The sequence below is a fragment of the Mustelus asterias genome, chromosome 12 (genome assembly GCF_964213995.1).
Source record: "Mustelus asterias chromosome 12, sMusAst1.hap1.1, whole genome shotgun sequence".
NCBI classification, from domain to species: Eukaryota; Metazoa; Chordata; class Chondrichthyes; order Carcharhiniformes; family Triakidae; genus Mustelus; species Mustelus asterias.
The window spans coordinates 65,641,408-65,656,116 of NC_135812.1; the positions used below are offsets into that span (position 1 = coordinate 65,641,408).

Sequence of the window (14,709 nt, forward strand, 5' to 3'; positions counted from 1 at the left end):
TGAGGTCCCTACCTGCTTCAAAAAGATGACCATCATCCCAATACCAAATATTAAGAGATATGGGGATAGCGTGGAAGTCTTCGCCATCATTTTGTGGAATGGTGCAGCAGGTTAAAGAGCCAGAAGCCCTACATCAGCTTACTCCTTATGTAAGACAAAGAAAAGCTTTCATTTATATAGCGCCTTTCACAATCACCAAATGTTCAAAAGCACTGTATAGCCAATGACATACATTTGAAGTGCAGTTACTGTTAGAATGTAGGAAACACAGCAGCTAGGTTGTGCCCTTCCAGCTTCCAAAAACAGCAATGTCATAATGTCCAGGTAATATTTTTTCTGATGTTGAACGAGGAAGTATTGGCCAATACACCAAGGTTAATCCACCTGCCCTTTTTCAAATTAGTCTCTTTAGGATCTTTCATGTCTATCTGAGAAGGCCGACAGGGCCTGAGTTTAACTTCAAATCCACAAGTAGGCACCTCCAAAAGTGCAGCGCATCCTCAGTACTGCGTGGAGGGTTAGTGTTCCCTTCAAATATATAAGTAATGGGGAAGCATCTCACACTCTTTCACTTCAACATATCTCACAATGCAATGTGAAAACAGGGCATGATGTGCAGGGAACAGTCTTTTTGACAGGAGTAATTCATTCTCCTGAATCAATTGAAGTTGCCGCGGTGACATTTCTTTTCTTACCCCGTCGTTTTGAAAATGCCCTTCCATTCCAAAATCTGATATGTGCCAACAGAGCCACGGTGCAGCCCAGTGATTGGAAGAAACCCAGATCCTTACTGAGGTCACTGCACAAAGAATCTCACTAAATTCCTTGTATTCCTTGCACCTGCAGATGCAGTTGATAGTATTGAGATGTGAATGGAAAAGATAAGGCAATGTGAGACTCAAGGTTGAATAACTTCCTGCACTGGCGATATCAAGTGGCATTGTGAAATCAGTTGGTGTGATTTGAAGCGCTTTCTTAACCAACATAGTAATTATTTTCTTCAACATTGGAATTTATAAGGAAATATTCACCAGGCAACCTGTCCACCTGGCATTCTATTGTTAAATAAAGCAGATAAATACGCATAGACAAAGCAGAACTTTATGTTAGGTGGAATGTAGTTAATAACAAGTGTCATACTGGGGGATAGGTTTAGCTCTGTTGCTGGACAGCTGGTGAGCGATATAAAGCAAAACCAACAGCGCAGGTTTAATTCCTGTACCGGCTGAGGTTATTCATGAAGGTCCCGCCTCCTCAACCTTGCCCCCTCACCTGATCCTCAGGTTAAATCTCCATCTGTCAGCTCTCCCCCTCAAAGAGGTGAGCAGCCTATAGTCATCCTTGTGGCAGCTTTACCTATCGTGATCAGTCTGCACCATATTGAATAATTATCCCCATGACTCGGAATTGGTAATTTGGGGGTTAATATTTACATACATTGGACTACAAATCATCATAGAAACTCTGCATTGCAGAAGGAGGCCATTCGGGCCATCGAGACTGCACTGACCACAATCCCACCCAGGCCCTCCCTCATTCACCCCAAATATTTACCCGGATAATCCCTCTAACCTACACATCCTGAGACACTAAGGGGCAATTTATCATGGCCAATCAACCTGACCCGCACATCTTTGGACTGTGGGAGGAAACCGGAGCACCCGGAGGAAACCCACGCAGACACAGGGAGAACATGCAAACTCCACACAGACAGTAACCCAAGCCAGGAATTGAACTCAGGAGCTATGAGGCAGCAGTGCTAACCACTATGCCACTGTGCCAAATAATATAAAAGCTGCGGATGTGCCTTGTAAACTTAGGATACACTGAAGAATTATTTGGAAATGTTTTCACTCTTCCTTGGTTGTAAACAGACTTTTAAAAAGTAAGTTTGGTGGCCACCACTCTGGAGCATTGGCCTATCAACTGAGAGATCCGGCTTTCAATCTGAACTTCAAAATCCTTTTGAACCCCCAAAAAGGCAAATTGCATTTTTTTTTTCAATTGTTCTGGAGATGCGAGCATTACTGCAAAGGCCCATCAATTACCCTGACTGCCAGTGAGAAGGAGGGTTGTCGTGAGCAGTCTTCTTAAACCACTGACTTTTGTTTTCACTGGGGGGCTTGCTAGGCCATTTCAGAGGCAACCACATTACTGTAGGTCATAGGAACATAGGAAAATTAGGAGCAGAAGTCGGCAAATTCAGCCCTTCGAGCCTGCTCCGCCATTCAATCAGATCATGGCTGATCTCTCCCTGATCCCAAATCCAGCCCCCTACCTGTCCCCCTTGTCCCTTTAACCCGATTTTTATTAGAAATATAACATTTCACCTAGGCCAAACCAGGTAAGGACTGTCGATTTCCTCCCTTGAAGGGCATTAGGGAACCAGATGGGTCTTTATTACAATCAGGTAGTTTCTTGATTGTTAAATCTCTTAACACTGAGGCGCCTCCTTAAAAACTGCTTCACACTCAGGCGTGAGAGGACACAGATCTTTATTCAGTCTACCCGCTCCACATTCCAAATGTTGACTGTCCACACAGGGCGGTTCCCAGCCAGCTCACGCCACACTTCAGGTCACATGAGCCATTCCCTTAAAGGGGCTGCACCCCAACCTACTTAACATTGATCATTATTAATTTAATTTAAATTTCTCCAATTGGAGTGGGATTTGAACTCACATGTCCAAATTGTTAAGAACATAAGAACATAAGAAATGGGAGCAGGAGTAGGCCATCTAGCCCCTCGAGCCTGCCCCGTCATTCAATAAGATCATGGCTGATCTGAAGTGGATCAGTTCCACTTACCCGCCTGATCCCCATAACCCCTAATTCCCTTACCGATCAGGAATCCATCTATCTGTGATTTAAACATATTCAACGAGGTAGCCTCCACCACTTCAGTGGGCAGAGAATTCCAGAGATTCACCACCCTCTGAGAGAAGAAGTTCCTCCTCAACTCTGTCCTAAACTGACCCCCCTTTATTTTGAGGCTGTGCCCTCTAGTTCTAGTTTCCTTTCTAAGTGGAAAGAATCTCTCCACCTCTACCCTATCCAGCCCCTTTATTATCTTATAGGCCTCTATAAGATCCCCCCTCAGCCTTCTAAATTCCAATGAATACAAACCCAATCTGCTCAGTCTCTCCTCATAATCAACACCCCTCATCTCTGGTATCAACCTGGTGAACCTTCTCTGCACTCCCTCCAAGACCACTATATCCTTCCGCAAATAAGGGGACCAATACTGCACACAGTATTCCAGCTGCGGCCTCACCAATGCCCTGTACAGATGCAGCAAGACATCTCTGCTTTTATATTCTATCCCCCTTGCGATATAGGCCAACATCCCATTTGCCTTCTTGATCACCTGTTGCAGCTGCAGACTGGGTTTTTGCGTCTCATGCACAAGGACCCCCAGGTCCCTTTGCACAGTAGCATGTTGTAATTTTTTTCCATTTAGATAATAATCCAATTTGCTATTATTTCTTCAAAAGTGAATAACCTCGCGTTTGCCAACGTTATACTCCATCTGCCAGATCCTCGCCCACTCACTCAGCCTGTCCAAATCTCTCTGCAGATCTTCTGCGCCCTCCACACGATTCACTTTTCCACTTATCTTTGTGTCGTCTGCAAACTTTGTTACCCTACACTCAGTCCCCTCCTCCAGATCGTCTATATAAATGGTAAATAGTTGAGGCCCCTGGGTTATTGATCCACTGTGCTGGCTATAGGTGCATTGACCCAAACAGGTACCAAAGTGTGGTGACTAGGGGAATTTCACAGTAACTTCATTGCAGTGTTAATGTAAGCCCTACTTGTGACTAATAAATAAACTTTAACTTTAGTGTGCCCATACATGTGGATGTAGAGCAAAGGGTTAACATCAGAAGCATGCAAGATGCTGGTGTAATAACAATCTCAGGTCCAGTGACTGAGAAGTAAGAAAGATCTGGAAGCAGGAGTGTGTGCATGTGTGTGCGCGCGTGTGTGCGTGGGTGTGCGTGTGTGTGCATCCATCCATCCAGGAAAGGGGCAGGCACCAGACGAATGTATGTGATTGTCTGCATGATGTCATGTTTGTTTTAAATCAACAGTACTTTAAATAAACTGCCATGTTCTTTGCGTAACCACAGAAAACCTATCGGAGTAATTCTCTACAACCTGAACACAACTTTTGGGACACTTACAGAACGAGCATCCTGTTTTCTTAAAAAATAACTCTGTTATGGTAAAATGAGGAGTAGGAGAACAGGGGAGTCATTTCATCCCTCCTTACCAAGAGCCTATTGGAAGCTTGAAATTGAATCTTCATGGCTAAATCTCTACTGTGGGAATGGGGCAAAGTGTTTCAGTTGGGTTAGTTGGTTAATGGAGAAGCATATCTTTTGAAATTTAGTGCATTACTAGCCTATGAGGAGATGTTTAAACTTTGTTGCTTTTAGTTGTTCAGTTACGGTAAAAGTTTTAAAATATGACACATTGGGCGGGATGTTCCGCACGCTCTGCATCATGATTTGCGGTGGAAAAGGCAACATTGACTGGCATGAGGGATCTTCCCGTCCCGCCGCTGTCAACGGGTTTTCCCGTTGTTTGTGCTCTCTGCCACTGGGGAACCTGTGGCAGGGTGGAGTGGGGGCTCACCACTGGCAGGACCAGAAGATCACACCTGTGGGAATGGCTGGAACATTTTGGCCATTGTCAGGTTATTCTTTCAGGTGATCCTTTGGAAATCCATCTTTTTTTCTTTAAAGTTATTGGTTTCTACAGAGATTGTAACAGTCTACCTTTATTTAAGTTTAAGTTTATTTATTAGTGTCACAAGTAGGCTTGCATTAACACTGCAATGAAGTCACTGTGAAAATCCTCTAGTCGCCACACTCTGGCGTCTGTTCGGGTACACTGAGGGAGAATTTAGCATGGCCAATGCACCTAACCAGCACGTCTGTCAGACTGTGGGAGGAAACCGGAGCACCCGAAGGAAACCCATGCAGACACGGTGAGAACATGCAGACTCCGCACAGACAGGGACCCAAGCTAGGGATCGAACCTGGGTCCCTGGCACTGTGAGGCAACAGTGCTAACCACTGTGCCACCATGCCGCCCCATTTTCTAATATTAATAATGTAATATAATAATATCTAATAACATATTCCTAATCACATCCTGCTACTCCGATGACATTCAGGAGCCCTATATTATTAAACTGCTTCCCTGAAGCTGGTAATGCAAGGTAGTCTGATAAAGCAGACTGTTTTGAGCACACAATATCTTAATTGACTAACAGTGCATTTGTTTATTGCGAAGCAAAATAAGCTGTGTCTTTCACCCCCACAGTGTGGAGCTCCAACTTGTAACTTTACAATAGCAGTTGAGTGCAGTGCCAGATAGCCCTGGGTTAAAATCACTCAAAGCAATTACTGCTAGTTTTAACTAAAAGCAAAGCCTTCAAATTTGACCACATTCTCTATTGTTATTCTTTTTCCCCTTAATTCTAATTGGCCAGGAAATGGACTGTTGGTCCCATTGTTTACTCAGGTCCCAGAGGCCACCTTGCCCTCATTGTGATTTTATCAGTTCGTACATTTAGCAACACACAGGGGAAAAACATTCCTGTGCTGAAGGGTGCTGGAGGAAGTCTAACTAATAGAGCACACTGCAAGATGTCCCACTCCAACAAAATCTGGCTCATGTATGACTTCAATCATAGCCTTGACACGTGTGACATGATATACTGGTAGCTGTGGCTCAGAGGGTGGCATCCTTCCCTTTGATTCACAAGGTTCTGGGTTTAAGTTCTACTTTAGGACTTAAGCACAAAAATCAAGATTTTACACTCTAGTGCAGTGCCGAGGCAGTGCTGCACTGTTGAAGGTGCCATCTTTCAGATGAGGCATATGCCTGCTCTGGTGGATGCAAAAGTCCCCATAGCTCACAGTTTTGAAAAGGAACAGGGAAGCTAGCTCCGGCGCACTTGCCAATAGATCCCAGATTACTCCTTTGAACAGGAGCAAGGGAGTTATCCCTAGTGTCCTGGCCAATATTTATGCATCAATCAATATCACATGAATAGATTAACTGATCATTTATCTCATCGCTGTTCATGGCAGTGTGCTATATTCCGCTGAAGAAACTCCATGAAGGTTTCGGGAGTGTTTCTAGATTATCTAATGGATTGCCTTGAACTTATTCAGCTTGTTTGCCTCATGCCAAGGGAGGTTCGAGGATTTGAATGATTGATTGCATTTTGTCAATACTCTGTGAATCTTTCTTGCTTACTGACCACTGTTGCAGCTGAGATTAATTCATGTTTACTAAGTTACTGATTCATCAGTGCAGACTCGATGGGCCAAATTGTCTCCGTCTGCACTGTAGGGAGTTTATGATTCTATGATACTACGTGGGACTGAAAATGAGATGATTACCACATTCCCAGGAAATTCGTGATTCACAAGATGAGTTCATGGTGTGAGTTGATTATTCTTCAACATCAGTATTTGTGTGTGTGTAATGGACTTAGGGGAATATTCTGTTTCAATAAATGCAGTTTAGTCTCCACTCTACAACCTTCCTAATTCAACGTGGACTTCAACAATTGCAAAATACCACCGCTCTCATTCTTTTACGATGACAGATTCTGGTAATGCTGTTGTCATTTACAACTCTTAAAATCCACCTTTTCCTTCTTTACATGTCCCAATACCCCTGCCTCTCTTTCATAGAATCCCTATTGTGCAGAAGTAGGCCATTCAGCCCACTGAGTCTGCACCAACCACAATCCCACCCAGGCCCTACTCCCGTAACGTCACATATTTGCCCTGCTTGTCCCACTGACATTAAGGGGCAATTTAGCACGGCCAATCAACCTAACCCGCACATCTTTGGACTGTGGGAGGAAACCGGAGCACCCAGAGGAAACCCACACAGACACAGGGAGAATGTGCAAACCCACACAGACTGGGACCCGGGGCCGGAATTGAACCCGGGTCCCTGGCGCTGTAAGGTAGCAGTGCTAACCACTGTGCCGCCATGCTGCCCGTTTCTTTGCGCCTTCACTCCTTTTGTCATATAATCTCTCCTACCCTATCCCAGATCTTCTCTTGCCTATCATCCTTCTTTACTCCCTCTGCACTTGCTTAAATCCTGCCATATCTCCAACTATTCTCAGTTCTGATGAAAGTCATTGGCCTGAACCGTTATCTCTGTTGCGCTCCCATTGGTACTGCCTGACATTCTGAGTTTTTCAAGCATTTCCACTTTCTATTTGCACATTTTATTTTTCACACATTCCCCCCTTTCTATTATTTTTGCATTGTCCACAACATTTATTCTTACTTTCAATCTAGAAATATTACTGGCTGTTCACAAACTAGAGATGTTAACTGTTTGATTGGCTTTGATGAGCTACAAAGGTGCTGTTGTTGGCCACTTATGAAATCATAGAACCATATGGTGCAAGAGAAAGCCATTAGGCCCATCATTTCTACCCTGTCTCTTTTAAAGAGTGATTCAGTTACTGCCACTGCTCTTCTCCCATAGTCCAGTGTTGTAGAAATGAGTGGTAGACAGTTACATGGGTAAGATGGGTATCAAGGGATATGGGCCAAATACGGGCAATTGGGACTAGCTTAGTGGTAAAAACTGGGGGGCATGAACAAGTTGGGCCAAAGGACCTGTTTCCATGCTGTAAACTTCTATGACTCTAAAGACCCGATTTTACCATCAAGTTTGCGCCCATTTTCAGGCGCGAAAACTTGGTAAAGTCAGGCATGAGGTGAGTAGCGCGATCCACGCCAGCCTCCGTGCCCGTTCCCCATTTACCAATCGCCGAAAATGGCCACCATCTGGACCGCGCCTAAAATGGGCACGATGTCAATTTAAATGCATTTGCATGCATTTAAATTGACTTAATGGGCTGCATGCCCAAACTTACTGACACTTCCCCCTTTACCACCACGTTCACCCGTCCAGATTCGGTGCAGAACAGACATGGTCCGCAAAGGTCCGATTCAGGCGCACCAGCTTCTGAGGAGGTAAGTTCCAAGGTTCCATTGGCTCTCTGACTCAGATCGGTGGTGGTGGGGGGGGGGGGGGGGGGGGGGGGCGGGTCAGATGGCTCTCTGGTGGTGGGGAAGGGAGGCGGGTCGGGGGAGGCAGGTCAGATGGTTCTCTGGTGGGGGAGAGGGAGGTGGGTCAGATGGCTCTCTGGTGGGGGGGAGGGAGGCGGGTCAGATGGCTCTCTGGTGGGGGCAGGGAGGCGGGTCAGATGGCTCTCTGGTGAGGGGAGGGAGGCGGGTCAGATGGGTCTCTGGTGGGGGGGAGGTGGGTCCGATGGCTATCTGGTGGGGGGGAAGGAGGCAGGTCAGATGGCTCTCTGGTGGGGGGGAGGGAGGCAGGTCAGATGTCTCTCTGGTGGGGGGAGGGAGGCAGGTCAGATGGCTCTCTAGTGGGGGGGAGGGAGGTGGGTCAGATGGCTCTCGGGTTGAGGGGGAGAGGCAGGTCAGATGGCTCTCTGGTGGGGGGAGTTGGGAGCTGGGTCAGATGGCTCTCTGGTGGGGGGGGCATAGGGGTTCCACTGCCACTTCTCATGCAATTGGTGGGAAGGAAGGGGGGTCCACTGCCACTCTGCGTGCAATCGGTAGGGGAGAAGAGGGGCAGGGTGCCACGATCAGTCTGAGTAGCAGGGGCGGTGGGGGGAATAAAGGGGACAGTTACGTTGTGGGGGTGGGGCAATGTCTTTGGGGGCCAGGGGAGGCATTATCCGGCCCGGGAGCGATGTGGCAGGGGAGCATTTTTATATTTTTTTCCTGCGCATGCGCAGTTGAAGGCTCTGATCAGAGCAGCAGGGTTTCGGGCGCAATAAGCCCCGCCCACAGGCTTCTACTGTGTGATTCAGAATCGCTGCTTTTTTTTTCAGGCAGAGTGCATATGGGGGCGCCAGAGAATGGGTCTAAAAGTTGGATCCGATACCCTCCCAAGTTCAGCACTTAGAATCAAAATGGTAAAATCAGGCCCAATGACTATGATAGGATTAACGACAGCACATTACATTACAATGGAAACAGGAAAAAAGACATGGTTGTACTCAGTTCAAACCTTGTTAATACAGTTTTGAACATTTAGCAATTATATTTTTAAAACAAAGAAAATGCTTCAAATATTTCAGCTTAAGTGCAAGCCAGTGAAGGTCAATATTAGACACTTGAATTTGCAGTGATTTCCAATATTGTGCAAGGAAGTTCAATCGTGAAAGATTGACCCACTTGCTAGTGACTTGGCAACAGGGACACACTGATATCGAAAAAGGGAGGGGGTCAGAATATTTCTCCCCACATAGAAGGTTATTAGAATCCATTATCACAAGAGCCTATTGTGCAAAGGACTAAGAGATAATTTAAATGAGAATTAGTTAAATGTTTGAAAAGGAAAAGCAGTCCAAAAGCCATCTGATTTGATTTGATTTTTTATTGTCACATGTATTGGGATACAGTGAAAAGTATTATTTCTTGTGCGCTATACAGACAAAATATACCTTTCATAGAATACATAAGGGAGAAGGAAAGGAGAGGGTGCAGAATGTAGTGTTACAGTCATAGCTAGGGTGTAGAGAAAGATCAACTTAATATAAGGTAAGTCCATTCAAAAGTCTGATGGCAGCAGGGAAGAAGCTGTTCTTGAGTCAGTTGGTATGTGATCTCAGACTTGTGCATCTTTTTCCCGATGGAAGAAGGTGGAAGAGAGAATCTCCGGGGTGCGTGGGGTCCTTGATTATGCTGGTTTCTTTTCCGAGGCAGCAGGAAGTGTAGACAGTGTCAGTGGATGGGAGGCTGGTTTGCGTGATGGACTGGGCTACATTTAGAACCAGGAAAAGAGCACAGAAATTAGATTAGGACAGACATTTCCAATTAAGAGCAAGCAATGCGTGCATGATGGATTGAATGACCCAATTTGCTGCTGCAAGTTCTATGATTCTATCTTGCTTTCTCTTACCTTTCTTCACCCTCTCTTTATCTACACTTTTATCTCTCACATACTTGCTCACCCTCCCTATCATTTCTGTTTGATTCTTTTTTTTCCATCCTACCTCTCTCCCTCACTCTTTTCACCATGCGTTTTGCACAGTATACAGTAGTTTCCATACCTTTTACACTCTTCCTGTCCACTTTATCTTTCAGAGATGGTTGTAGGTTCCACCCTTCCTCCATTGATGGGGTCTCCCCCACTCCCTCGTAAGCTGAAGGCAGTCAGTCAGCCAATAAAGGATGATCCAATATAGCATTCGAAAACTCCTCTCCAAACCCCATCAGGATTCTGTCTTCAGTTCTTCTTGTTGAGCAGTTGCACAATATGCGAAATATCCTATTACACTGGTTCATTTATTTTCTTACTCTTAACCAACGCACTTGGGAAGTATTCTGTGCAGGCGGGAGGTTTTGCATTCCATCAATTGCTCTCTTGTTATGTCTGGAACTAAGCAGTGATTACTTGCAGATGACAGTTCTAGATGACAGTTTCTTTGCTGAGTGGAGGCAGGGGGGCGGAATTGCTGCGTTTCTCTAAATCGTGGCTGAAGTTTACATTACGATGTGGTTCTCCAAATACCAGTATTGCGTGAGGTAATAGAAGTGTTGCACTGGTTTGACCTGGGTCTTCCAACGTAGTTTCAATGCACTCCCCATGTTGTAGCTACAAAACTCCTGGGGGGAACGACAGCCCCAGTGAAAGGGATCCTGCCTGCGGTGTAATACTTCCAGAATTACCCACTGGTTTGACCCCAGCCAGGGTCGGTGGGGTCAAACGGCGGGGCGGGGGGGGCGGGGGTAAAGCATCAAATTGGATGCCAATCCTAATCTGTAACTGCAGCCATCCAAGGTATTTTCTTCCCTGAGATAACTGCCTGAGCCAAAGCAAGGTATGGTTAAGTGTTAGACTTGGCATTTTTCGCGCTGATTTGTTCCAGTTGGGTTAGAATTCTTCTGGTCACGATGTGGTAACAACACTGCGAACGCAATTAAGTTGCACTCTGTTCAGCATTTCTAACAAAACCATAAACACATCCTTTTATAGCGTGTTCACAGTTTCGATAGAAATAATCCGCAGAGACAACCTCCAAGAACACATGAACATTGGCCCTTAGCAACTAGAAGAATTCTTGCCCCAAAGCGTTTTGTCGTTTTCTTTTCTCATTAAGCGCAAGTTGGTTGGGGAAGTGATGGGAGGGTGTCCACATGAGATTTATCTTTATATAAGTGGCGATCTGGTTCGACTAACGCTTACCAACTGTAACATAAGTAAAGCTGGGGAACAGTACCGAGATCCATTAATCTATTTATATTAAGAATGTTGAAATAAATTCTGCCCCAGACATTCATAAACCTGTCACATTGTGCACAGAATTGAAGGGGAAAGGATGAGGCATTATTTATTCCAAAGACTTTTTCTTTCATTCTCTTGCTTTTGTGCTCTGCTCCTTTCGTTAAAAAGGAATCTGCCTCCAGCCATTTGTTAAAGTAACACGAGTGAACAAACCTTTACTTCTTGTAGGTAAAGCCACTTCTGCAGGGATTGTGTCAGAACAGCGAGATGAGAGCAAAGGAAGAGGAACTCCAACTGGCCATTGCTGAAACGGATAAACTCGCTTTGCAGATTCGAGAACTCGAGCAGCAGAATGCTGAGCTGCTTCAGGAGAAAAGTGCTGTAAGTTCACCGCATGTCAAACTTGTTCTGCTTGTTAAGTGTGTCACTCAGGGGGAAAAAACACAACCTTGTTTGCTACTGTTGTGGAGTTAGTGTTTGCAAAATTATTTTAAAAAGTGTAAAATGCTAAGAGTTATAAAATTACATGTCTGTTAAAAAGGTAGTTTTTTTCTGTATTTTGAGATTTTTTTGAAAAAATGGAAATTGCAGGTGCATATAGAGTACACCGACTGAAATGTTGTATCGAGAGGCTAGCCAGTAGTGTTGTCAAAACAACAGGCTGTTTTTGAAGTTTGCCCAATCAGTTTAAACTAGGCATTTGAATAGCAGCAGCCTATCAGATTTGAATTTGATGTTTTGATAACCTGTAAACCAATCCTATTGTGGGGATGCTGCTCTGTTATCAGGGGGTATAAAAGACGGGAGACAGTGGCAAACTGGAGGAGAAGAGCACCTGCCACCTGCCGAATGGCAGCTTAGTTCAGCTTTCAGAGAGAGAGAGAGTGAGTGAAACTGGCTAGCTCTCATAGCTGCATTTATGTATTAAAAGAAAGCCTCATCTCAATTGTGAAGATAGCAAAGGAAACCAGAGATTCCAGAAAGAAGAAAGAAGACAGAAGATTCTGGAAGATGACAAACCTGGTTGTATTTTGAGAGTAACTAAAATTCTATTTTTTTGTTAATAAGTGGAAATTGTATTTATCTAAACAGCTTTCTGTTAGAAATGTGTTTTATTGGGTTTGTTAATAGTTTAGTTAATCTGTTCACTGTTAGTTAGATAAATAAAGTGTTACTTGGTGATCTTACAGAGAGAGTCTCAGGTAGTCATTTTGTTTTAACCACTAAAAGTTGGTATTACTACTTCTCACACATTTTTTAACAAATTATGAAGGGAGGGTCTTCTCTTTGGGGGTTTTGGTGTTAGCTCGCAAGGTGGGGATCAATCTCCCCTTCATAACACTATCTAGTCTTCAAAGTGACAAAATATGTAAACTCCTTATGCCTCTTCCTGTCTCTGTAATCTCCCCCAGCTCCACAATCTGCTGAGATATCTGTGCTTAGCCTGCTCTCACCTCCTTTGTTTTAATTCCTCCACCATTGGTAGCCATGCCTTCAGCTACGTAAGCTCTGAGCTCTGGAATTCACTTTCCCAAGTAAACCCCTCCACTTCTCCATAAGACCATGAGATACAGGAGCAGAATTAAGCCGTTTGGCCCATCGAGTCTGCTCCGCCATTCAATCATAGCTGATAAGTTTCTCAACCCCATTCTCCCGCCTTTTCCCCATAACCTTCGATCCCCTTACCAACCAAGCACCTATCAATCTCTGTCTTAACTCAATGACCTGGTCTCCAAAGTCTTCTGGGGCAATAAATTCCATGGATTCACTACCCTCTGGCTGAAGAAATTCCTCCTCATCTCAATTCCTTTATTCTGAGGCTGCGCCCTCGGATCCTAGTCTCGCCCACTAATGGAAATATCTTTCCCACGTCCATTCTATCCAGGGCTCTCAGTAATCTGTAAGTTTCGCCTTTCCCCTTTAAGACACTTCTTAAAATCTATCTCTTTGCCCAAGCTCCTGGTCACCTGACCTAGTATCTCTTTATGTAGTTCAATGTCACTCTTTTGTTTTGTGATGCTCCTGTGAATCACCTTGGGGTGTTTTATTGCGGTCAAGGCAGTTTATAAAAATAAGTTGTTGTTGAAGTGACCACATGGTGTTTTCTGAATTTTGACAACTCATTGTACAGACAAAGTGCTCACGGTATTTTAGCCCTTCGTGCTATCACAGTCCTGTCTAATTTTCTGCAAAGTGGCCCAATAAGCCAGGATTAAGTGTTTGGACAGACATTCCAGAGAATCGTCAGTTCAGATACCAGCCTTGATTTGTATTTATAATGCAGAACCTTTCTCTCCCTCTATCCTCTTTCTTTTCTCCCCCTTTTCTCTCCGGGGCACACCAACAAACTTTTCTTTGGACAGTAGCAGTTCTTCAATGTCTGACCCCAAGTGGCTCTTCATGTGTGAACCTAAGATGGCGTCCAGGCTTTTCAGCCTGGGAAGGCATCATCCACTGATCTGGATCTTGCCCTCACCTGATACTGACACATTTGAACATTTGTTCCCGAGCAGTAACCAGACTCCTTCTAATTTCCATATCATAAGAACATAAGAACAAGGAGCAGGAGTAGGCCATCTGGCCCCTCGAGCCTGCTCCGCCATTTAATAAGATCATGGCTGATCTTTTCGTGGACTCAGCTCCACTTACCCACCCGCTCACCATAACCCTTAATTCCTTTGCTGTTCAAAAATCTATCTATCTTTGCCTGAAAAACATTCAATGAGGTAGCCCCAACTGCTTCACTGGGCAGGGAATTCCACAGATTCACATCCCTTTGCGTGAAGAAGCTCCTCCTCAACTCAGTCCTAAATCTGCTCCCCCTTATTTATATTAAATTATATTATAATTATAATAAATTATATTAATAAATTATATTAAATAACCTTATTAATATCACTTATCAAAGGCTCATTCCTTCATGACCTGTGGCTTGATTACCACCTCGACTGACACCATAAAGTGCAGGAGAAGCCGCAATTTAAATCTCAGTCCATGTTCTATCACGCTCATTTTGTATCACCACACTCAACCAATGTGGGATCCAATGATACAACGTTGGTTCAGTTTAGGTACCAACCATGGCTTGGTGGTAGAGGTCTCCACCACAAAGTCAGAAGGTTGTGTGTTTTTAACTCTGTTACAGAGATTTAATTGTTTCAAATACTTTAATTAGAATCCCTACAGTGCAGAAGGAGGCTGTTCAGCCCGAGTCTGCAATGACTCTCCAACAGAGCATCTTACCCTGCCCTCTCCCCGTAACCTGATGTATTTACCCCGCCAACCCCCCTAACCTACACATCTTGGGACACCAAGGGGCAATTTAGCATGGCCAATCCACCTAACCTGCACATTTTTGGACTGTGGGAAGAAACTGAAGCACCCAGAGGAAACCCAC

At 44.6% G+C, this 14,709-nt stretch overlaps 1 protein-coding gene across 1 annotated transcript in view; it reads left to right on the top strand.

Annotated features, from left to right (window-relative positions):
* Nucleotides 1–11,572: 11,572 nt before the first annotated feature.
* LOC144501539 (putative uncharacterized protein MYH16) overlaps nucleotides 11,573–14,709 on the top strand; it is a 273,480-nt gene continuing 270,343 nt past the window's right edge. The window contains exon 1 of the mRNA XM_078225360.1: nucleotides 11,573–11,693. Within this exon, the coding sequence (XP_078081486.1) occupies nucleotides 11,580–11,693 (114 nt within the window). The 5' untranslated portion in view covers nucleotides 11,573–11,579. The remainder of the gene's footprint in view (nucleotides 11,694–14,709) is intronic.